Source organism: Gossypium hirsutum, chromosome D06, assembly GCF_007990345.1.
Source record: "Gossypium hirsutum isolate 1008001.06 chromosome D06, Gossypium_hirsutum_v2.1, whole genome shotgun sequence".
In the NCBI taxonomy this organism is placed as follows: Eukaryota; Viridiplantae; Streptophyta; class Magnoliopsida; order Malvales; family Malvaceae; genus Gossypium; species Gossypium hirsutum.
In genome coordinates, this window is record NC_053442.1 from 16120097 (window position 1) to 16146746 (window position 26650).

The window sequence follows — 26650 nt, forward strand, 5'->3', positions numbered from 1 at the left end:
GGAACCATAGGTGAGATATACCTTGAGAAGATTCTTAAAGAGAAAATTGTGTCTAAGTGGGAACTTTAGCCATTAAAAGTTTCATTAACCTCGTTTTCTTTTAAACCAAAGCATTTTATCATGTAATATTGGTCACCAGTTGCTTGAAGTTTCATGTATGCTTGAGTTGACATGTTCAATTTTATTTTCAAAGATTTGCGAAATAGTAATAAACCTTTCGTTTTCTTAACCAAAGTTCACATACGGTAAGAAGATTCTCAAAAAAAGTTCACACCTTAATTAACATCCATTCGTTTTCTTGGTATAGAAACTGATTAATATAGTTTTAATATATTGCAAAAGCCAATATATCTATATATATATATGAGACATCTGCTTCAAATTCAATTCAAAGAGTGTTATTCATATATTGTTTCCTCGTATGAAACATTGTATTTTTTTTAATAGTAGAAAACTACATATAAATAATAAAATACTGATCCCTAAAGTCAAGCGTGAAGACCCACCACTGTTGTTGGACCTATTCAATATTAACTTTCAAGGTCGTCTCTGTGTTGGTTGGTTAAGACACTAGTCTGTAACCTGATTTTTGCGTAACCAAGAACAAACTTGATCCTGCTTTGTGATTTCAAAAAGCATTGTTCAACATTTCTTAAGTTTGGGTATTTTTCTGGTTGGTCTTGTGATACCATGTCCATAATTGGATGTTATTGTTGTGTCACGATGTGCATGTTCCCGTCTTTCCTCTTTCATTCACCATAGGATTGATGTTGACTGTGACATCATGGTTAGTGTTGGTAACTCCCTGCAAATTAATTAATAGCATTAAGCGGAAATAGTATGCACTCCAAAATTGGTTTTTCGAATATCATTTTCTCACTGCAAACCCACTTATAGAATGCACTCCAAAATTGGCTTTTCTGATTTCTTTCAATTTATTGAGTCTACTGTCAAGCAACTCTACCCTCTTAAAAATACCTTCCTGGATTTCACAACCAAAAACATCTTTTGATAAAAGACAAAGATAATCAAAGTCTAGTTGCCTTTTTATTCATCAAACCAACACACACAGAGTACACTAACCCAAACCAAACTTCAGTATACAATCCAAAGAGGAAAACGTATCAAACATTCCTATGGAATACATACAAGTGATATGAAGGGGTCTCAAAGTGAAATGCCTACAATACAAGTAACAATGGTCCAAATGCTTAAAATCCTCGAAAAGAGCTCCCCCCCCCCTTTTTCTTAAGGAAAATTGGGGCTCCAAAGTCCAATTCTAGTATACTATCAATCATTCTTCTTGGAGGCCACCAATTTCCTGGCAATACCAGATTTCAATTTGCATCCCATTGAGAAAGTTTCTAGAATGAAAGCATCAATTTCTTGCTCTTTTTTGTCATATACATAGAAAGCTATAAAGGCAAGTGGAAGTCCTGCAATAATACGTTTTCAGTTGCAGTGAGAAAATTATAAAACAAAGAGCTTATCGAAGGAAATATGCTGATGACAATGTCTTGTCCAGAACTTCAAGTGATAAAATATCTAAGCATAATCATTAGGAATTTCAAGTTATTTTATATAGGACAGGCGACAAAATCGCAGTGTGTGTGTGTGTGCACGAGAGAGAGAGAGAGAGAGAACCTATGAAAAAAATAGCCTGAAATGGTAAGGCTCCAATGAAGCTAAGCAGCAGTAAAGAAAAAAACACCTGTTTCATTGCCAGAGAAAAAGCTATGTCAAATGATTACAGCCACCGTAATTTTTGTTGCCATTTCACAATGAAAACAAGCACATTTATAAACTATGTCTAATAATGGAAGCATAAGTACTGGCCATTTGGCTAGCGGAGAAATGGAAGAGATAGAAAGGGTTGGTGGTTTAGGCACATGAGCTCATGTTTAATAGATTGAACCTATCATGTATGTACTTTGGATCTCCAAGGCAAAGAATTGAGGATCCAGTCTTGGTTTAGTAATCAATCATTCACCATTTATCTAAGAGAGTATGAACTTGCAACTGAAATGATAAGTCCAGATGTTGCATTGTCATACACAGCTTTTCATGACGTTTAATTTTATAGTATTCAAGATTAGAAAGAGGAAAGGTTCTGGTACTAGAGACCATATTTGAAAGCACATAAATAAGAAGCAAACTAAGAGAATGATAATACCTTGAGGAAAAGTATCCAGTCCTTCCCCTTGCAAAGAGACTTCAAAACATTAACAAGACCGTTCCAGGATGAAGCCATCGACATAACAACGTCCCGTGATTTCTCTTCTGATAAGTGGAAATTTGATGCTGGAATTTTCTCTACAGTATATCTCAATCTGCACCGTTAGAAAATATCATTTACATACAGCAGTTATTGTGTTCAGCATTAGGGAATTTTCTTGTTTAGCTAGCCATAAATAAATAAGATCCAGAATACATAAAATCTAGCTATGTGGGTGACTCCAGAGCATACAATTTTTATTTCGTTGAGACCAAGATTATGGTAATCTTTCCTTTTTTTAGAAAAGGCTAATCAGATGCTCTTGCGAGAGAACGACATTACAAAATTTTGGCAATTCGAATAAATTGGAATATAAGAATTTCCTTTTTAAGAACTTGCGACTGTAAGAAAAGAATAGATTGACATATTGCCAGCTTAAAATGGGAGGGTATACTTACATTTTATTTGGTAAACTGCCATGGATAAACAAGAAAATTAGTAACAACAAGAGAAGCTTTGAAACTGTGGTAAGAATGGTAGCACCCCGAGCAATGAAGTTGTAGTAAATTGCAATCATTACTAACAGGACTGTCAATGTCTGCCTTTTATTCTTCCAAAGTAGTGTGTCAGCAACTGCAAAAGCACAGATGGTTAAGTGATGTAGACCATGCACATGCATTGTATTAATATACCAATTCCATTATAAGTTTATTACATGGATTATCATCATTATCAATGTAATACCAGTTCAATACCATATCTAAAGCTTCAGTACAAGATTTGCACAGCCCTTTCTCAACTAGCCCAACCACCTTTTAACCTTCAACTCACTAAATCCATCTATTTCATTTCATAAAATTCAACAGGCAGTCCAAGATTATGGGATTAGCTTCCCTTTGTGTGGAACAAATTTGAGTGAGAAAACAAACAAAAACATTCAACTAGTAGTAAAAGAAAGAGAATAAACGGCAAAGCAATAAGCCGAAAGGCTTCTCTTCCTGGTTTCCATATAACAGGAATCTCAATTTAATTATATCAACAAAACCACCTTAAAGTATATTAAGATTACATCCTAAGTCTTAAATCCTAACCCTTAAACAATTTTAATTTTGACCCTCCAAAATAGAAGAAAGAAAAGAACTGAAAAACAACACGGATACCTGGAACAACACAACCAACAGAAATGTGAACAATGCTGCAACATGGTATTGCAGAGAAACAGTATGTCATGACGGGAAATGTTCTTTTTCTTACCCCCCACCCCCAACAAAAAGAAAGATATTTCTGCTCCATCAATATTTAAAGCCTCTCAAATAAATTGTATAAGAATTACTCAACAAGCCTAATCAAGTTGAATTTACTATAACTTCCAAACTTATGACTTGTGAGGATGTGTACGGTACATTACATAAGCACAGTCAGGCATCATAAAAGAAGCAGAAAGAAATAAAAGTACCCCTCCCCCGTCCAAGATAAACTGAAGCTTTAGATGGCCCTCCTTTCTTGGGTTGACATTCAGCTCTCAAGTGTGAGAACGACTCAATTGTCTTACGCAGACCATCCTGCAACATTATTAAATTACATCATAATTAAACCATCAATGTAATAATTTACTGTATAATATTGTCAATACAAAGGAGAAGCCTGTAGATGATTTCTCTTTACAGAGAATAAAAAGCATTCAAAAGTCTATGTTGTCCAATACTTCCAGTTTAAAACCACAATTCCATCTGATACAATATGCTGAACTTAGAGTAGAAGCATGAAGCTGGTCAAATACATGGGCCGCTCCCATCATGATGGAACAACCAACAATGGGGAAATTACTTAACTGAGAAGTCTAGAAGTAATGATAAACCTAGTTGCAAATTAGTGTAGTTTCATTTTATATTGTCAGATACACATCAGTCTCTCAGTTCAAAGTCCTAAACGTAATTAAACCTAATGGTAAAAAAATGCTGCAATTAAGTACAAGAGAGGTCGAAACATTATAGAACCTCGAGTGAGACAATTGGTGTATAGCCAATCTGATCCTTTGCTCTCGAACAATCAAAAGATCTGCTGCAAGTCAGAATTCTAACTCTTGAAGGTGTCAACTGTGGAACCTTCATACCATATGGGCCTAATAGCCGATATGTCCACTCCACAATATGTGCAATTGGCATTACAACAATGGCAGGAATCTTTATTTTTGGCCTAAAAAGTACAGCAGTTCAGAATATGGACAGTTTCAAAACTATCTTTATTTCCTAAGTTTCCACCAGAGAGAAATGGAATTGGAAATTAATATGATAAACAGAAACAGATTAAGAATACACATAATCTGCAAAAAGTGCCTTACTGCACAGCCTCAAAATAAAAATAAAACAAAATTAACAAAAATAGCACAGTAAAACATACTAATATGCAATCTTTCGGCTTATCCGAAACTTTTATGATTTGAAGGACGTGACAGGAAAGAAAGATGCAACAAAAGTTAGCAATCTCAGAAAAAGTGCTAATCCTGAATAATCAACCTGGATCTTGAGAAAGTTACTTATGACTTGCTTTTACAAAGAGATAACATGAACATGGTATCAGCATTAGCTTAAAAGAAAAAGGGTTGAAGCTAATCTATGAAATCAAAATGGAGAAAGAAGAGTACCTCTGATAGCCAAGACCTTCAAGTATTAGAGAAACAAACTCCCAAAACTTGATAGGCTCCAAATTGGTTATAAAATATGCCTGCCAAATTATCATATAACCATTATCAAGCAAGGAATTGACTTTAGCAACAGAATACTAAAACCAATCTCCAGATAGGTAAAGCAACCTATGTCTTGCACACTAAACTTCATTTCCATTAGATAGCAAATAAAGATTACAAAAGCAGAAGGCGATTAAAAGAGTACCTTCCCTGCAGCTTTTTCTGAAACTTCTCCTCCAGATGCTAGAGCTCGTTCAGCACAAATATGAGCATGAGCCACATTCTCGACATAAGTGAAATCATATACATTGTTGCCATCACCAATTATGAACTAATCAATTAAAACAAAAACAAATAAGAAGACAAAACAAAGAGGCATACACTATGAAAAATAATGACAAAAAGTCACATAACCACCTTGGATTTCCCTGCTCTGGCTGCCGCAACCAAAGATGGAACCAACAACCCATCTCCAGGGCCAAAAATACTGCTAGGACGTATGCAACAAGTTAGAAGCCCGTTAACTCCATTTGACTTGACGACCAATGCCTCTCCCAACGCCTTTGTAGCTGAGTATGAATCATTATGCTGAAAAAATGAAATAGTGAATCAATTGCAAACAATTAAAAAACATATACCAAATCCTACTTAAAGAAAAGCAAATTGATTGAAATTAGTACTTTATCTGGATAAGGCAAGGATTCATTCCCATTAAAGATTGCGTGAATCCCATCGAAAACAACACTCGGGGAGCTCGTATAGATAAGCCTTTTCACTTTAAGTTCAGTGCAAGCCTCAATAACATTTTTAGTACCTGCAGATTGCAGTAAAAAAATATTTAAAAAATAGAGAAATTGAAGTAAATTCCGAAACACTAAAAGATACCTTGAACATTAACCGAATGTTGAAGCTGATAATTATTAATCGACGAATTAGGAGCCGCCATATGGAAAACAACCTCGACTCCTTCCAAAGCTACATAGACAATTAAAAAACAGTTCCAAAATGAGAGTTACTAATAAATCGACTGAAAATAGATGCGGTTTTTTTTAAGTAATAGAGACCTTTGAGCACTTGAGCTTTATGGCGAAGATCAGTGGAGACGTACTGAGCACGACCGGACCATAAAGCTTGGCCGAGAAGTCCATTCTCCTCGTGCGATTGGAGGTCAATTTTAGAAGGCAAGTCGGCGATTCGAACAGCGAACATATCGTATTTAATTAACATTTCGACCAAATGACGAGCGGCGAATCCTCTGCCGCCCGTTACCACGCACCATCTCTCCTCGCCCGACATTTTGCCGCAAAATGGAGCAGCAGCTGGAAATATAAAAGAAGGAGACGAGGAGCTAACAATAAGGGGAATGGGAGAGTCGGACAATCTGAGAGATCTCGATCTGAACTTGAGAAGAGTGAACAGTGTAACCTGTGACTTGTGAGTTGTGAGCCAGCGAACGAGGCAGCAGGCCCTTCCTGGCTAATTCTTTTCTCATTTTATTTTACCCGTTTTCCTTTTAATATATAACAAGAATATCAAGGTTAAACTATTAAATAGCCACTTTTGTAATCTAAAATTATATTTTAGTCACTTATATTTAAAATATTATATTTTAGTCACTTACGTTAATACGTTATAACATTTTAGTCACTGAGCCGTAAATTGCCGTTAACAATTTAACAGTAAGCTAACGTGACACGTTAAATCATAATTTCAAACAAAAAATTTAGGTTAAATTATACAATTGGTCATCATATTTTTTTCGTTTTGAGCAATCTATTTTTTTTCTTTTATGTTCTTTTAACTTTCTTTTTTTTTCTTTATTTTCCATTCTCTTTTGCTTCTCCCTTTGTTTTCATCCCCTCCCTTTCTCTCTTTTAACTTACTTTTTTTATGTTTTCCATTTGTTAAAACTGTTTTATGTTTATGAAGAAAGAAAAGGCGAAAGTTGAAACCAAAATAACACTTGCTTCGTGTGGGTGTGCCTCATATTTATGAGATGGCATCGCGGCGTGGTGCCGTGTTCCCGAATTCAATCGGGTTTTCTTCTCCTAGTTAAAACTCTACTATTTATTCTCTAATTAAACTCTGATTATTCTAGGAATACTATAGCCATATTAGGACTCTAGTTTTATCCTATTTAAAAGGGTTATTATATCCCTGTTTTGATAAGCCAATCAACAAAGGGTTTTTTCTTTGAGGGCAATAAGATGTAGTCGCATATGAGTTTAGGTGAGAGTTTTATGGTAATTATGGAGAGTATTTTATACCCCATTTGCGAGTAACTTATGAGATTTAGGGTTTTGTTTACCGATTTATTCTTTCAGATTTTGAGCTTTGTATTCGGGGTTTTGGGTATTGTACGTTTAGTACTTTTAGGTTTATTTTCTTCATATTGTAAACTCACTTGTTTACTCATTTAGTGAAAAGTCGAAGCCTTCTTTTCCTGCGGTTTTTCCCTCTTTAAGGGTTTTCCATGTAAAATATTTGTGTTTGTTCTTTTCTACTTTTACTACTTCGTTGCATATACGGGTCAATCCCCAACACTTCGCATATTCTCACCCCACAATTACAAACCCTCATCGTCCATCATCGCTTTAACAAACCAATTTGGATCTTTCAATGACCTAGTCCACAAGCTCCCCTCATTCGAAAACCTCGCCAATCGTGACTTACGGCAGTCCACCTTCAACAAAGTTTTTCAAGCCCGTTCCTTTAACCTCCTAACCACCCAGACAACCACCTTATCTATCTTACCTACAACATTCTCGCACTCTTGAAACTACGTTGTTTCACAGATTCTTCAAACGAGCTCTACACTCTTAGTGACTAAAACGACCACCATATGAAACTTACCCTCAACTTTACGCAAACTAGTCTGGTTCCATGCTCCCTTTCTCTCTTCGATTCATTCATGCTTGGCTGCCAATCAAGCTTACTTGGGAATATCCAAGAAGGTTTGGATCAATTTTATCATTTGCTTAATTTTAACCATCAAAAACTAAAAGAAAAGGAAATGAATAATCTATATGATTCTGTAAAAGTTTGGAAATGGAAAAATTTTGTTTTGAATATAAAGAATTCAATTTACGTTTAGATTTGATTAATGATATTATTTTTTTTACATTGATTAGTTAGATCCAATTTTAGTTTCAAAATTAGGTTATATTCAAATCGAGATTTGATTAAGAATGATTGATATTCGGTTTTGAGTGAAATTCAATTTAGGAATCATGTGAAAGAAACAAGGACTTGGTTTATTTGGTGGGCAAATATTATGTTTCTACATTGAAGAATATGATAAGAGAGAAAAATAAAGGGGAAGAAGAAAAGGAAAATGAAGAAATAAAAAGAAAAAAAAATAAAATTGTTCAAAAAAATAACAGTATAGGGACTAGTTTTAACAAATGAAAAACATAGAAAAACTATGTTAAAAGAAATAGAGAAGGGAGGAAAATAGAGGGAGAAGAAGAAGGGAATGGAAAATAAAGAAAAAGAAAAGTTCAAAGAACATAAAAGAAAAAATTAAATTGCTCAAAATGGAAAAAAACATAGGGACCAATTGTATAATTTAACCTAAAATTTTCATTTGAAATGATGATTTAACGTGCCACGTTAGCTTACCATTACATTGTTAACGACAATTAACGCTCAGTGACTAAAATGGTACAACAAGATAACGTAAATGACTAAAACGTAACATTTCAAACATAAGTAGCTAAAATGTAACTTGAGACAAATAAAAGTGACTATTTTAATAATTTACCTTAATAATAATAATAATAATAATAAGTTGTCGTAGTTAATCCAAATGGCTAAAAACTCTCTTTTATAAAAGGGCAACAACCTTATAAAAAATGGATGGAAAAATTAAAGTTTGTTAATTTTAGTGGCGTGACATATAGGTATTTTGTTATGTGGATGCCACATAATCAATTAGTTAATTTTAATTTCAATTTTTATATTTTTAAATATTTTTAATATTAATAAATTAATTAATTGCTGACGAGCATACATATGGATTGTCAGGTGGATGCTACGTTAGCAATGTTAACAAACTTTAACTTTTCCATCTATTTTGGGATGATTTTTAAAAAAATTAAATTTAAGAAATTATTTAATTACTTACGTGACATCCACATGGCAATACACATGTATATCACGTCAATAAAGTTAACAAACTTTAACCTTTCTATCTATTTTGAGTGATTTGACAAGTAATGCAATTTCAATGACTAAAAGAGGTGAAAATTTAAATGAAAGGCTAAAATAATTTTATTTTATAAAATTGAAGGACCAAATAAATCATTATATCTTCATAAAATAATAGTTGTGTTTTTTTTTATTTACATAAATTCTATAAAAATTAGAATAAATATATGATGGTATTGAAACACAAGCTATAACAGTTTTCAAACCTTCGCTTTACTACTTCAACCAAACTCTTATTTATTTTTAATATGAAATTTTATATACAATTTTTTTCACTCATATAGTAAGCTAGTTATAGTCTGGCGGTACTAACAATTAAAAAAATGGTAAATTACACTAACAGTCACTCAACTTTGGGATAGCTAATAAAATAGTCACTCAGATTTCAATTCAGTCACTCAACTTTCGAAAAATAACAAAACAGTCACCACTAACCGTTTTTCGTTACAGAACGTAACAAAGGTACCATTTTCCGTTTCAGAATTCCATTTTCCATCCCCCTCTCCCCACCATCCCTCCCCTACTCTGATTCTTTCCCTCTCCCCCACCAGTAAAAATCGCCTAAAATGTTGGTTTGTAATCTGTTCTCCGACAAAAGCCTGCCATCACTTGGAAAATTGGGTTAGACCCTCTTGGGGTTAAATCTACAGCAATGCAAGGCAATCAACAGTGGTGCAGTTGACCTGCTAGTGGAGCAGCTATGGAGGTGTGATATCCTTTTCTAAACGATGTTGCAGTATGGGATTATCAACAACTCGGGTTTTGACCCTTCAAGAAGCTTCAAAATAGCCTTTGTTAGTATTAGCAGTTTGTGTAGTTTTTGGGTCCATTAGCTATGGGTCTTCCATTATCTGGTACTTAGTCCCCTTTTTTGGGGAATACGACTGTTCTTTTTCTCTTTTTTGCAGGTCTCTTTACATCAGAGATTTGTTACCAAGTTTTGAATCCCAATCATGAGTGTTGGCTTCTTCATGGCTGGAGTTCCCTGAGAATACAGTCGCTGCTAGGTTCTGGATTTTAGGGAATCTTTTCTTCCTTCCTCGTAAAGGTTTTAGTCTGTTGGGTTTCTGGTGTTTTTGCTTAGCAATGTTCATTTCTACATGGGCTAAGCTTTTTGTTATTTGTCACTGTCTTTTGTCCATCATAGTTGGTTTTACCAAGTCTCCCACATTTTTTAACTCAAATGTTCTATACGTGATGTTGGGTCTGTTTCTTTTCTTACAGTGAGGGAGAGGGAAAGAATCAGAGTAGGGGAAGAGGGTTAGAAAAGGGACGGTGGGGGAGAGGGAAAGAATCAGAATAGGAGGAGGTATGGTGGGGAGGAGGGGCAAAGGGGCAGAGAATCAGAGTAGGGGGATGATAAGGAAGAGGGAGAGAGATGGAAGAGGGGGATGGAAAATGGAAGTCTGTAATAGAGAGTGGTACCTTCGTTAGCTTTGTAACAAAAATTTATTAGTGGTGATTGTTTTGTTATTTTTCGAAAATTGAGTGACTGAATTAAAACTTGAGTAACTGTTTTGTCAGCTACCCCAAAGTTAAGTGATTATTGGTGTAATTTACCCTAAAAAATAATATTTTTAGTAATAATATTAATATTCTATACTATTTAAGAGTTTCAGATTATAATTCAATTGTAAGATTACTAAAAACTCATTATTTTTACAAAATAATAAATATTATTTTAAATATTGATGTCTTTTTATATTTTGATTAATTTAGTCAAATATTAATTTATGTTTCTATCTCTATTTTTAGTTTTTGAGTTGTTTGTAGCCGATGCAATGAATAAGTGTGAAATGACTATAAAATGTAACATCATATTCAAAAAGTCTTTTTTTAATATATAAGACTAAACAAGTCTTTACATTCGGAGCAAACTCTTTCCGAGATTTTCCATTTCAATTTTTATTAAATGTAGCCTACATATTCTTTCAATTTGTCTAATCTTAGGTAAATTGCAATTATACTTAATTTTCTTCCACTCATACTCTAATATTTTAAGCCTGCCAAACACAAGTTTTAATGATTGCATTTGAAATTTAGAAAAATTTCCTTATCTATTTGAACATATCAGATGCAACACCAGCTATAATTTGTCTTACAATGGGATTGTTGTGCAATCTACCATATTTGTTGACATCCTTTTAATAAAAGAATTGGACTTTTTTTTACATAATTTTGAAGATTTTTAGCAACAATGAATTGAATTGAATCTTAAAGAAAATCAAGTCAAGCAAGGACTTCTTGAAGGCTTTTAGTGTGATATGATTTGCTTAATTAAAAAGATCCTATTTTTAAAAGAATTTTATTCCTAAAAGATCTCTGTTATTTGATGCCATATTGAAGACTTTCTCGAGCATGACTTAAAGAAGATTGAAGTTCATTAATGCTTATATATGGAAGACTCACTTATTTTATTAAAATAAGAGATTGAGAGCACTTAATTGTTAATTGTTAAGAACTTATTTCAGGGTAAATTCTTTGTAAACAAATTGTTCTCCATGTTCAGTCTATAACTAGTCTTTCATGGGGAAAGTCATAGTGGGAAGAGTGATCTAGTTAATGTATAGTGGTAAGGTTGCGACTTAGTGAGTTAGTTGAACTTAAATCAATCTTGTATTGTAGTTTCATAAAGGATTACTCTCTAGGACCCATAGACGTAGGATAGTTTTTTGAACTATGTAAAAAACTTATGTTTCCATCTCTACTTTTATGCTTCCAATTGTTTCCACAAGTTACAAGTGGCAGGTAAATTAAGTGCACTTTCAATGGGTATCAAAGCTAGACACTTGACGAACTAAGTGAAGAACCTATTGTTGAATCACATAAGAGATGGAAGGAACATCGGTCTCAAGACCCCTATGTATATGGCTCTGACTACGCCTACTAGAAGGCAATGATAAGGGTGTTTATCAAGTGTATGGATGAGAGAGCTTGGCGGTTTATATTAACTAGTAGGGAGCCCTTCACAATTGATGTGAGCGGAGTGAAGACCCCTAAGCCAGAAACAACCTGGACTACTGAAGAACGCAAGATGGAAAATAAAAAATCAAAATCCATCAATGCAACCTTTAATGGTATGGGCCCTCAAGAGTTCAAATGTATCTTCAAGTGCACTATTGCTCATTGAAACTACATATGAAGGCACAAATACTGTCAAGCAATCCAAACTTCAAATGCTGACAAAAAAGTTTAAAACTATTAGAATGTTGGATGATGAGTCCCTATATAAGTTTTATGCAAAATTGTGTTAATTTAAACACTAGGCATTTACTTTTGGTGAAGAGTGTTTTAACACCAAGTTGGTCAAAAATTATTAAGGTCTTTGCCTGAACAATTTGCGATTAAAATGATTACTATAGAAGAGTCAATGGCATTGATACAATAAGGATTGATGAACTCATTGGTTCCTTGCAAACTTTTGAGATGACTCTCGAAGAGACCAAGAAGAGAAAAGGCAAAATAGAGAAGAACATCGCACTACAAGTAGCATCTTCAGTTGCAACTGAAGGAAAAACTATCATTGAGGATTCGCATAACAATTAGCCTTTCTCACCCAAAATTTCAATAGGGAATCTAAAAATCTAACTAGTTTGAGCAAGAATTTTGATAGGAATCACAACTTTAACATTGGCAAAGGTAAGGCAGTAGCAATCAATGAAGAAGCACCCAATGAAAAAAAAGAAGGGAACTTTGTTGGGATATTGTGCTCTTAATGTAGTTATTTCGTCATAAATGCTTGTAATTTTTTGAACATATTGATCAATAAAATTCTATTGTTAAATTATTATCTTTTGTATAAAATCCTTGCACATAATTGATCTAGGAATGAAACATACCCTTCATGGCCTTCCTTGATATGAATGCTAGCATCAAGGCTTGAAGGTCTCCCAACTCTCTGAATCACAACATTAACCAGTGATGAAGATCTAGTAGAGCTTGAAGCTAGCATGAAGTCCCTAACGAGGATGGCAACTCACTAGGTATAGAAATGGAGTTCCATATTATATCAAACCCAATTACTCCATAGAACAAAACTAGGTATAACATGAAGATCTAATTGTGTTGCACTGAACTTTAATGTACCATGTCAGCAATTCATTAGTGGATTAACAGAATTTTTAACGACAATAACTAGTTCAAATAATTATCTTAATTAAAGTGACTAAAGTAAAAAAAAAGGGTTAAAATAATCAAAATAAGATAAACATTATTTTAAAGTGACCTTGGGTACAGTTTACCTTTTTAATATATGGAATTCACTTTTGTTTGGCCATTACTAAATGTAGCCAACGCATTCTATACATTGAAGTTGCAATTATACTTAATTTTCTTATACTCTAATCTTTTAGGTATGCCAAACACAAATTTATTTTTGAAGTTGACTAAAAATCCCAACAATTTATATTTACCATTAGAATTGATAGGTAATATCTTCTAAAGTTCACTCATTAATTGATGGCTACCAACTCTATGTAACGATAAATTGAATATTATGTTTTGAATTTAATTAGCAAGTGCCCTTCAATACATTTTTTAATATTAATTACTATTGATTTTTTAAATTAAAATTTATATCATTTTAAATGATTATTGCTCTAATCTATAATAAAAATCGATTCATTTTAAAAAATAATTGAAAAAATAAAAATATAATTATAAAAGCAATAAAAATTAAGAATTTTAAAAATAACTTATAGTAAAATATTAAATAATTAAATAAAATAACAAATATAAAAAAAGCCATTACTTTATTGTGTTACTGATGGCCTTGCAAATTCGGGGCTAAACTCCAACACAGGGAAATATGAATTCAATAATCCACCAAATGAGATTTTGTGAGTGCTCCACGACGATGCAAGCCAAATCGGGTATAGGAAGGTGACTTATTTGTTACTCTGCTTTGTTTTTTTCTAACAAAAAAAACCAAACAAACTATTATTTTAATAATTTATTGTTTTTTACCTAAGGTAAAAATAATTTACAATTGTGTAAATATTATTAAAATCAAGTAATAGTAAAACTATCATATATCAAATATCAAATAATAATAAAAACCATACATTTTTTGTGATGAAAATAAAACATATTTGAAAATAGTAAAATATGATTTTCTACTATTTATCAGATGCTATTGGAATGAAAATGTCATACTAATGTATGTATAATTTTTATATAACTGCAATATTAATTAAGTTATAATTAATGTAAAGTAATCAATATAATTTAATATTGATCCAAAGTCTAATTAAGTGATAATAACAATAAAAGTCATAACAAAAACATTATTAAGAAAACAATTATAATTATTTTATTTTATATTGTTGGTTTTATAGATTTAAAAATATATATGAGAAACGTAGATAACACAAAATACTAATTTTTAATTGATCAAATTTTTTTATCTAATTTGTAACATCTCAAAAATTGGGTTTGAAGAAATTGGGTGTTGAAACCAATAGTGGTCATCCCTCGATTTTGAGTTTAGATTATGGAAATTTATGATTAGTAAATAAATTTGGTTCAGTGGTAAAGTATTTTGGGTATGTGTGTGAGGTTCTGGGTTAGAATCTTGTTTCTGAAAATTTTGTTATTTTGCTTAAACCCTTACCTTTGAACGTTTGGTTTATAAGTTAAATCCAACCAATTGATGTTAAGAATGAGCTTGTTGGTTCATGATTAAGTTTTTGTATAATCCTTAGTCTTGTGTTTGAATCCCGGTGAAAGCAATAGGGAATGTTTTATTTTTTGAATTTCGTTGTATGGTAGTTAGTTTCGATTGGTTATTTCAAACCTTCCAGAAACCTCCGCTATGTTTTATTTTCATCTTGTTCTTTCTTTTTCTGCGACGTTTTTCTGTCATTCTTTTTTCCATTCTTTAGTTTCTTCATTTTGGTTTCTTAATTTCAAGTGACCTTTCTTTTGTGTTATGTTACGTTACACTGATTCTGTACGGGGTCTACCATCTCCTTCTAGTTTAATTCGTTGGCCGGTAAGTTCGATTTAAAGTTTTGGTGTCAAAATTTCTTCAATGTAACTTCGATTTGACTGTGAATTAATCATTTGCTGGGCAATTGCTTGTCGTTTAGGGACGAGAATTCCATATCAAGTGGGTGTCAAAAACCCCTTCTTCTTCAAATTTTAATCGTCAAAAAACGGGACTGTCGACGCCACACGGCTGTGTAACTTACTGTTCACAAAAATTGAGGGCATATGGGCGTGTGCTTAGACCATGTGTGGTTATGAATTGTGCAGGGTTCACAGAAGCTAGTGACATGGGTGTGTGTTCAGGCAGTGTAACTCACTGTTTGCGAATTAGGACCACACGGGCATGTGTTCGGACGTGTGGGATACACGGGTAAGCACACAGGCGTGTGCCAGACTGTGTGGAGTCACACGGGCCAGTTCTCCAGGCTATGTGAGTCCACACGAGCGTGTAAGCAATATTTAAAATTTTTCCCTTTGGCCACAAACGTCGTTTGAAATGAACGCAGGCCTACTAGAGGGTCCGTACGATCTAAATTAGGCTATATAACTTGATATATGATGATCTGATGACGAAAAAGTGTGATATGTACGTATGACTGCTATGTTTGAACCTAAGTGAATAGGATCTGTCGGAACGTAATGTGTTATTGCTAATGTGTGTGAATTAATCAGGTACGATCTGTATTTTGTTAATTTTGTTAGTACGCCTCTGCATTACTCTATTGTTGACAAATATGCGATATCTGATTATGTTAGATTGATTGTTACTAATTTTGATTTATAACCATGCATGTGACTTCATGGCAATTCTGATATGATTTGTTGAGGTTTGATAAGTCTGGTTTACAGGACATGGACTCTTATGTGTTCTAATTCTGTTATTGAAAGATGGCATGACTTACATGCTCATCACTCTGGTTTTGCATATGCATGCCACGACACATTGCATGAGATTTGGGTTGATGTAAAAGGAGGAACTTTCTGGAAGTTTAATGATTTGCACTATCTGGTTGTTTATCCACAATTCTGTCCCAGTAGCTTGGCTATACTATAGTGGCTTGACCACATGTATCCGATCTGGAAGTGTTAACTGCAAAATTCTGGTGGCAGCGTCTACTGTTATTTGTTGGTGTGATTTGGCTAGACAAGTTCTAGGGGAACTCTATTTTGGTGTGTAGCGGAGTTGGATAAGATGTTTTCTAATAAATCTGCATTCTAATCTATTTGTAAAATACAATATTGGCATAACACAGATCCACTGTATAGTTCTGTTCTGCTCTGCTTTGTTCTGTTATGCTCTGCTTGATTTGTTTTGTTTTGCTTTGTTCTGTTAGTTCAGTTCTATTGTACTATCATTGTTGAAATCTTTGTGATACTCTAGATATGTTCTGTATTGGTTATATAACTGTTATTAGGTTCTTTGTGTTACTATGATTTATATATTATGATATATTTATTTGTATTTGAGTTTGGTTATATGTGGTGCTTGGTAACGCACCTTTTGTCTTACCTTTGTCTGTTTAGGTAAGCATCTGACTGAGGATTGGACAACGTACGGGAGCTGGGATTGTTTTGCACTGATATAACTATGATTTGATCTTTTGGGTTTGTAATTTATTTTTGGACTTGCCTTGTTTTTATTAATCTCGTCAGTATCTGTTAATTTCCAACACGAAACTACTAAAACACCTAAATCGACTAAAATGAATTTCTAGGTTTTAAAATTAAAACTTCGAAAAGAAATCAGTTTTCAACACACTGGTGTAACACGTCCAAATTCGGCTTAAACTTCTAGGCTGTATTTGGGGTGTTACATAATTTCTCAAATATATATGAGTTTTCCTATTTGTTGAGATAGGATTTAAGTTAAATAAAATCAATTTGATTAGTGCAATTAGTATTTATCAAAAAAAAATTAATTTAATTGTAGTATATAGAATTTATTATAAATTATATTTATTTTCTTTTGAGTTTTAACCTATAAATTAAAAATAAATAAATTTATACATTATAGATATTATTAGATTAATATTACGTTTATATATATAATGTCAATGTCACACATTGAATTTCTCTCGATGATAAAAAAAATTACTTTAACACGATTAATTATTATTATATTTAAAATAAAACCACATTTATGCATAAAATTACATTTATTTAATTTAAAAAATTGAATTTTTATTATTTTTAATTTATCTAATTATATTCAATAATTTTACAAATTTAAATTTTTTTTATTAATTAGTAATATATTATGTTATCTTTTAAGTTTTTTAAAAGATATGACAAAATTGATTAATTTGACATAAATATATTATTACATTAAAAATATTAATTTTATTATTATCAAATAAGGATTATCAATATATTAATAATTTATTTTAATGTCAATTTAATTATATAATTCCATATATATATATATATGGAATAGTGATTAACGCTAACAAAAATTCATGTTTTATTTTTAGTAAAAAAATTATACATAAATTGTCAATCTCAAGTTAAGATAAGATGTTAAACTTCCAAAAAAAATTGCATAGAATTTGCCGTTAAACGTAAAAAGAAAATGGTAATTAGGAATGCGGATCCCCAATTTTCATCATGCACATCTAAATGCAAGCAGAGTTAAAAAAAATTGATGTGTTTTATTTTTTATATATTTATTTTTAATATTTTATTATGCCTTATAAGATACTTGTCATCACTCTCAATCTTGCTTGTAGAGTCTAAAAATTTCACTAACAGTGTATCAAATATTTTTCCTTTCAAATTACGTTTTTGTAACACCCAAAAATTTCTAATTTTGTTATTGTGAAAATATAACACAAATATTTGTTAGCTTTAGTGGTTATATGTTCTGGGAGTGTTTGGGAGGTCCCAAGTTCAAGCCTTTGTTTGGGCAAATTTTGGTATTTTGAATGAATTGAGCCTTACTCTTGTTCAGTAGGCATTTATTTGATCGTTGGGTAAATTACATTAGAATGGCCTACTGGTCTACTGGTTAAATAGTGTGTTATTATGGTGGAGGTCATGGGTTTGAATCTTTGGGATAGGAAGGGGTGTATTATTTTGCTCCTAATTTCGGCAAGAGTTGTGCTGAACTGGGTTTCTGAGTGGTGGATGTGCAGTGGGGAGTGGGGGAGCGATTTTAGGAGTGAATTAGGGGATTATAGGGGAGTATATTCAAAATTTGATCATTTTTTTCCTTTTTCGAAAAAAAAAGAGTCGTTTTTCTCTCCATCTTTCTGACGTTTTCTCCCCCCATCTCTGTTAAAATTTTCTTTTTTCTTTGTTTTTTACTCGGTTGTCTTTTCTTTTCTTTCCTCTACTACTGCCAAAGTTCCCTTGTTTCCCCTAAACCTTTCTTTCCTCTTGATTTCATAGCGTTAAGTAGCACTTGTGCAAATTCAGTAAGTTGTTGGGTATCATTTTAAGATATTATTTTGTGTTCAATAGTCTAATTTCGGGGTGTTGGCAGTAGCATTTCGCGAGGATTAAGGCTCTCATCGTGATTTTCGTAAACGTATCGATTTAAAGTTTCGCGGTAAGTGTTCATCGTTTTATGGGTAAGTATTTTGGTTTTGAGATTTTGATTAATCGCGAGGTAAGACTAATTATGGTGTTATTTGTTCAATTATAGGCTTTGGAGTGCTCGGGGATTGTTTTAGCATCAAACAAAACTAGGTGTGTCCCGAAACACAAAAATAAGGGATTTGGCGAAAAGCCGAAATTGCTTGCTGTTTGGATAGTAGCAATAGGTTAATTTTGAAAAATCACCATAAATTTTGGAAATCGAATAAGAGGATGAAAAAAATATGAGATTAAATATATTTGAGTCTAAATTCTCATAGAAGAAACGAAGTAAGCAAAAGAATTTCATATTATGAGATATTTGAATTTTAGTGAGATAGGGTCAGAATGATTTTGAAATCCCTGTCCTAACTTTGGAAGATTATTAAAAATTGTATAAAAATAATTATGAGTTAGAATTTATATGTTTAAAACCTTGAATGAGTATACTTTTAAAAGAAACAAACGAGAACATCATTTGAATTCTGTATGAGAAGATAATTAATTTTTAGTGCAAAAAGGTCGAAATTGTCAAATAGCAAAAAAGGGGACACTTTAAAGAATAAAATGTACTTATTGGCTAAACCCATAATTCTGAAAATTTTATGGTAAGAAGATATGTGAGTCTGGTTTCAGGAAAAATTTGTGGATCTTATTTTGAAATTCTGTAGCTTAAGATACAAATAATGTAGTAACAGTGACTCAAGTAGACAACTTTGAAGGATTATATGAGGAAATAGTGGAAACACATATGAATAATTAACTAGCATGGGTTACATTAAAATTGATCACGAGGCCAAGGCCAATTTGGGCCATGTGGGCAGCATGGGCGTGTGGGCCTACACGGACGAACATCATGGGCTTGTAGGCCCATTTTCACTGTTTTATTGCTAAGGTTGCACTGGTCGCCCGAGTTGACTGTGGACCTACTGTAGTGTCGGTAAGCTTACCTTGACCCCTAATTGACTGAAATGACTATATGACTGATATGATTAAGACTGATGATGTCCCACTGATTTGATATTGTATGCCTTGTTTACATGCATGATATTATGTATATTGCATTGCATTCGGTTGGGTTGGGAGATTGTAATATTTGTATAATGCATTGCATTGCATTAGCATGTCATATATGTATATTGCATTGCATTGAGTTGGGGGATTGTAATGTTCGGAGGAAGTGTACTGAAAGGCCCCAAGCCTAATTTATTGGCAACTCAGCTGCAAACTACTGTCTAGTGCCGCATTCGGTACTGCTTGGAGTGTAGGGATAGGTGGATTGATTATATCCCCACATGGAGTGTAGGGTTGGACGGAGATGGTGTGTAGAGGTTGGATGGGTAGGATTTTTGTGACAGCATATTTGTTACTGCTACTGATACTGTGATAGGCTAAAGCCCTACTGCATGACTATTTTTGTACTGAGATGGGCTAAGGCCCAAACTGGACTGATACTGATACTAAAAAGGGCTTAAGCCCATACTATTACTGTCTGTACATTTGTATGGGGATTATACACTAAGTTTACGTAAACTCACCCCTTCTATTTAATCTGTACAGGTAATCCCCAGATATAGGCGGATCGGTGTGGCGGAGGACTCAGTGGTGGTCACACGACTTCTTTTACACTGTTTATTACCTATTTATGATCTTACTTTTATTTGGGAGTAGTTTGCTGCAATTATGGCCTTTACGAATTTTTGTTTAAATTTGGATTTTATACGGTTTTATGATTTAAATCTGGTAGTGTTAGGTAAAACTCGAGTTTTCAAATGAAATTAATGTTTTATCAAAAATGCAACGAATACGCAAACTGTTTAAAAGCTTACGCAATGAAAAAAGATTTGGAAATTGAATAACGATTTGTAAATGAATAATGTTTTGGAAACGAATGACTCGATTTGAAATTAACATAAGAAAATGAAAAAAAATGGTTAAATAGAAAAGGAGATTTAGCGACGACATATTTTTCGAGAAGCACTACCATGTGACATCATCGTCAGATTCGGCCATAACGTCTAGGCCGGGTTTGGGGTGTTACAGTTTTAACCACCCATTGTTAGAATAAAAAAATGGATATAAAACTTAATAAACCAATATTTGTCATGTCATCAAGAACAAAACTAAATGTAGAATCGTACCTGAATCAATTGATATTTCGAAATATTCAAGTCTTGCGATTTTGATCTTCCAAATTAACACACAAGTAATTTAAAGAAGATGACTCTCTCTTTTCTGAAGATGTGATATTAGAAAAGTTACGTATATGTAATTTGGGGACCATAACCCTAATATATAACTTTTTCACATTAACATTAATTTCTAATTAGCACATCATCAATTAGAAATTAGTTACAAGAGTATCTACACATATTTGACCCATACTTAATTTATTAACCAAAGCCCAATAAATTTTAACCAAATTAGATCACTTTTACTTTGGACTAATATTTTATGATAGTAAATAATATGTAATTGTGCTTATTATATATGTAATGTCCATATTTTTCCAACAATCTCCCACTTGGACCACATATATATTGGTTACCTTATAATTGCATATCATTATATAACCTTATAAGCTCAAAACTTTACTATCATATTCAAAAGGTATTTCGAACAATCTCGTCCATTAATCATGTTAACATAGAACCAAAGCGACTTTCGTTACATGTATCGTAACTAAATCCATCATGATCACGTCTATTAACACAATCAAATGGCATAGATCAAGTATGGATGTGTAGCATTGAAATTACATCCAATGTGATCTAAACATGTCTATTTCCAACTGGTCCTCCTTAACCTTAGAGAGATCAAAATTTACTAAAATCAGAGTAATGAGAATAAACTAAATAAACTTTATTTCTATAGAAAATATCCTTAATATCCGTAAACTGAAATAACTGAAAAATGTGTCTATAATAAAAAAATATTTAAAATTAAAAATTTCAACTAAAATTGAATATCCCAAAAATATATTACACCTATATAAGTAGTGTGCTCATAAAAACATTGGGCGATAGTCCCTTAGTAAGCGATCCACAATAATGGAATTTGTACCATTATACTCGATACACACCTGACAATTTTGAACTCTTACTTTAACAACCAGGAATTTAAAGCCTATGTTCTTAGAATTTGATGTGCTCTTGTTGCTATTGGAATAAATTAATGCAATTTGTTGTCACAATTTGCACCTTAGTGACACAATTTTGCCTCCATATTCAATTAAAATCGGAGTTTGTATATATGACGATCTCTAGCTTATCAAACATTCAGTATGTGAGTATGTAATGTTTTGTTTTGTTTTTAAAGATAATGTATGAATCATTTGGTTGCATTCCGACTATCCATACTCAAATTAATCAAAGATCTACACAACATCCAAATAATGTACGCAATATCTGAACACGCACAAACTTGAACAAATATTAGACTTCTCTCTACTAAAATGTGGGAAAACTTATGCATTTTTGTAATTTCAAAATCATTCTTGGGGCATTGATTAAGACTATTCTGACTCCCACTAAACTTGTGATATATACAATCATTAACCAAATTCATCTCATAAATCCAACGAGATAATCATTTGGTGAATATTGTAATATCACTGACAAAAGGCCTACCTAAGCCCATAGATGAATTTCTTTGATTTGCACACAATTAACTTTGCATCAATAAACACAGAGTTTTCTGATTACACCATATAAATCATCTCATCATTTTCACCATTGAGAAGCACAGTCTTAATATCCATATAATGTAGCTCAAGGTAAAAATATATCACTAAAGTCATTATAATTATTCTCTAGTGGACCTTCTTAATGTCATTAATTCTTGAGGTTGTAGAGTTTGGTACTTAACCTGGAGGTTCAATGACATTGTCTTTATCTGGAGTTGCTACTTGAATGATTTTAGGTATAATAGACTTTTCCTAATCATATTCAATAGCAATTAAAGGAACGTGTTGAGAAATATCAACATATTTTTCTCCAGAGACAATGTCTTTAATTCTCTCTCCCCCTACAAATTCAACATCCTCAAAAGTAAGCATTATGAATCTTAAAAATATGTTGTAACCCTTAAATCTTTCAAAGTATCCAAAAAAATTAAAGGGGTTAAGAATATCGTTGGGCACAAGTTCTCAATTCTCTTTTTTTTAGAGACATAACCTAATCTCTTGTGCCACAACGAAGTCGCATTCTTAATAGGTAATATGCATTTCTTACATATTACGATAGTATGCAAGGATTCATTAAATGAAACAATAGTATCAAGTAAATATAGATTATCATAACCTGATAAAGAAGCAGAACCAACCAAATTTGGATGATGAAAGAGATTAAGTTTTCTATTTTAAAATGAAAAAAATTGTCAAATTTGTCCAATGCTGAAATGGAAATCAAGTTCCGCCTTTACAAAAAAAAAGTCTCATTCAAATTCAAATACAATTCAGTTCTTAATAATAATCTAAAAGTCTCTATTGCTTCAACTTCTATCGAATTACCGTCACCTTCATAGATGTATCTTTCACCATCATTAGGCTTCCAGTAATTCTGACAACCTTTCATAAACACATTGATGTGAGTTGTTGTACCGAAATCTATCCACCAAGTGTGTCTAAGTACCGAAGTCAAATTAACCTTAAGATATACAAAAATTAAGAAATGCACATGTCGCACCACAATAGAAACAACCATCCTTAGTTAATTCATTTTGTTGTTTCTTTTGAAGTGTTGTATGCATAGTTTTCTTATTTTTCTTTATATACCCTATTGAAGTTAGCTTTGTTATAAACGTACCAATTTTAATTTTTCCGTTCTTGACAAACCTCTTTTCGATGTTAGCCATAAATTCTTTGTTGGGATAATCTTATTAGATATAATGCCTTTGAATGTTTCAATGCATGCAATGATGTTGGTAGGTATAATAGTAGTTGAATAAAACAAAACAAGCTCACATAATGCTTTAAATTTAAACCAAAATAATTTGAATGAAGATAAACCCATCTCAAAATATAGGACATTCTATTAATATTTCATCTTTCGACAAAATATTAACTTGTAAGTGATATCTTGGTGTAGTAATCAAACACTGACAATAAGAACATCTCGAATAATAAATCTTCCTTTGGGTTGATTTATTACTCACATGCAAAATCAAATAATTTTCACATGTTTATTACCACATTGTACATGTAATTTTGTTAAATATTAACTTTCCTTTGGGCCGATCAATATTAACTCAAGTTACATGCACACAACATTTTATATTTTAAAATAAATTAATTTTTCACAATAGAGATCATTTTGACGACTTATTGCTTCGATTAAGATGTTTTAAAATTCATATTAACATGCGAATACTCAAATTTAAAATTTACCCAATAGCCAAAGGTCAAAACTAAAATTTCTAACTGCACTACAGTTTCCAAAATAACCCAAAATAAGCTTGTCTAAATAGCAAAATAAAAAAACCGAAAACCATAATATTTCACTGATTTTTTTAATACTTAAAAAAGCAACCATCAAAATTTTTACGATTAAAATTCAAAACCAAATTTGGTAAAACCAAACTTAAAACCAAATTCTTTAAACACGTATTGTCAAAACACTCAAAAATTGAATATATATTCATATAAAAAAAGATAACTTCAATTGAATAAGGGTTTAATGTGCATTCAACCTAAACATATAATAAAATTACTGAAACAAAAATTGACAATTCTCTATAGAGCAAAATTCTATATATATATTCAAAATATATGTGCTTGAGATTTCTTTAAAAAAAATAATAGTTGAATAAAACCAAATTGGAAGCATGGAATCAATTTAAAAATGATCGCTTTATGAAACTAATAAAATATAAATCGGTAAGTTTTCCCTGAGTTATGCGAAAATTCAAGAATCATTTATTTGCATTAGTTCAATATCAATTCATGAAAATTATCTAATGAACTAACAATTTGTGCAAATATTATCCCCCAAATTCACGCATAGTAAAAAAACAAATCATGAATATATTTTATCTTTTTTAACAAAGAATACATAATATATACAAGACCTTATATATATATATAAAGTCTGCCACGATTCAAGCCAAAGTCTGAATCCATGAAAAATCAAGAGAATGATAAACATATTGATATTACGATGAGGGTAATATCATTCATTAAAGATGTAATTTTAATATAATAACTTCATAATTACCTTAAAAAACTATAATAATTTCGTAAATATGAGTCACATAAATCAATTAAAATTTGAATCAAACAAATAATGCAATAATGTTTCAAAACAATTCTTATAAAAAAACTTGAGATACATCAAAACATTTTTTTAAGGTACAAAATAAATTTACATATAAATACACCATAATATGCATTAATTATACTTTTAGCAAAACTAAAATTCTAATGCATTTACAATCACCAAATAAAACTAAAATTTGTTAATCTTGAATTCTCAATTATTATTGAATAATCAATGGAGTAATAGAATTCAATCAACAACACTATTATTTAATTTCCCAATGGAAATTAAAGCACAAACATTCAAAATCTATCAAAATTAAAAATTAAACATCAAAAAGCTGAAAATTCAAAATAATCAAGATAAAAAAAATTTCAGTATAGATCTTCAAACATCAACATATATAACCGAAATATTAAATCTATAAAAATCTGAAAAATGAATCAATTTAAAAAATAATGGAGAATCAATTTATTTTCAATGTTTCGACATAACGAGGCTTGGATACAACTTGTTAGAATAAAAAAAAATAGATATAAAAACTTAATAAACCAGGATCTGTCTTGTCAAATTATCAAGAACAAAACTAGATGCATAACCATACCTGAATCCATTGATATCTTGAAATATTCTTCCAAATTAACACACAAGTAATTTAGAGGATGTGGCTCTCTTTTTTTTGAAGATGAGATGTCAAAAAAGTTAGGTATATGTAATTTGAGGGCATAACCCTAATATATAACTTTTGCACATAAACCTTAATTTCTAGTCAGCCCATCATCAATTAGAAATTAGTTACGAGAGTATCTACACATATTTGACTCATAATTTATTTATTAACTGAACCCTAAAAATTTTAACTAAATTAGATCACTTTTAATTTAGACTAATATTTGATGATAGTAAATAATCACATGTAATAATACTTACTATATATGTGATGTCTACATTTTTCCAACACCCATGTTTCTTTAAAATTTTAACTACAATCTACACGAATTAATAAATAAGATCCTGAATTTATATAAAATCTAAAATGTATAAAATTGTATAAAACGCTAGATTTTATAAAATATCAAATTTTATATATTTCAATTTCATAATATAATAATATGATAATTTATGAAAAATTAAAAATATAAATAATTACAAAAATAACTTGTCTGGAATGCATCTGGACAAATGGCTGTCCAAGTTCAAATGTATTTTGGCTGTAAGTGACACGTCAACGTATTTTAATGGTACTAGTCAGGTACCTAAAAAAATACAAAGTTGGCTTACAGTTTCTAAGCTTAAGTTCTAGTTAAGTCTAAAAAAAAGTTTAGGTACCGAATAGGTACAAATTGCCAAGTTTAAGTACATCCATGTCCTTTAAATTATGTTTTAATCACCAAGTACAAAAAGGTTTTTGATTTTATGGCTACATTTTACCCTAATTATATCATACTGATTGTTGTAAGATATATACAAAATTCATAGTTATTGTATATATTATACTAATTATGGATCTTATTATAATATACAACTAGTAAAAATTATATTATATATGTATATTTTTTAGGGTAAAACACATTTTAAATTAAAAAGTAGAATAGAACACATAAGAGGGAGATAAACTAAACCCAAGCCAATAGACTTATCCCTTACACCTAATCCTATGCGTCTCAATCTTATTGTAATATCCCAAAAACCGGGTTAGAAGAAATTGAGTTTTGAAACCAAGAG

At 31.6% G+C, this 26650-nt stretch overlaps 1 protein-coding gene and 1 long non-coding RNA gene across 3 annotated transcripts; one reads left to right on the forward strand and one right to left on the reverse strand.

Annotated features, from left to right (window-relative positions):
- Nucleotides 1–376: 376 nt before the first annotated feature.
- Nucleotides 377–6419, reverse strand: LOC107901017 (3beta-hydroxysteroid-dehydrogenase/decarboxylase). 2 transcript variants are annotated; one of them, XM_041095859.1, is made up of 13 exons: nucleotides 6327–6419; nucleotides 5966–6220; nucleotides 5787–5876; nucleotides 5582–5715; nucleotides 5319–5489; nucleotides 5107–5232; nucleotides 4860–4939; nucleotides 4213–4411; nucleotides 3672–3777; nucleotides 2674–2848; nucleotides 2174–2330; nucleotides 1645–1711; nucleotides 377–805 (listed from the first exon to the last, which is right to left on the reverse strand). In XM_041095859.1, the coding sequence occupies exons 1-13, from the start codon at nucleotides 6391–6393 to the stop codon at nucleotides 789–791; spliced, it is 1644 nt and encodes a 547-aa protein (XP_040951793.1). In that variant the 5' UTR covers nucleotides 6394–6419; the 3' UTR covers nucleotides 377–788. The 2 variants fall into 2 exon arrangements, with proteins under 2 accessions (XP_040951793.1, XP_040951792.1); XM_041095858.1 differs by lacking the exon at nucleotides 377–805 and adding an exon at nucleotides 1026–1436.
- Nucleotides 6420–9355: 2936 nt separating this feature from the next.
- Nucleotides 9356–10705, forward strand: LOC121218539 (uncharacterized). Its single transcript, XR_005914919.1, has 2 exons — nucleotides 9356–9904; nucleotides 10019–10705. It is a non-coding gene; the product is annotated as an uncharacterized lncRNA (long non-coding RNA).
- Nucleotides 10706–26650: the final 15945 nt, after the last annotated feature.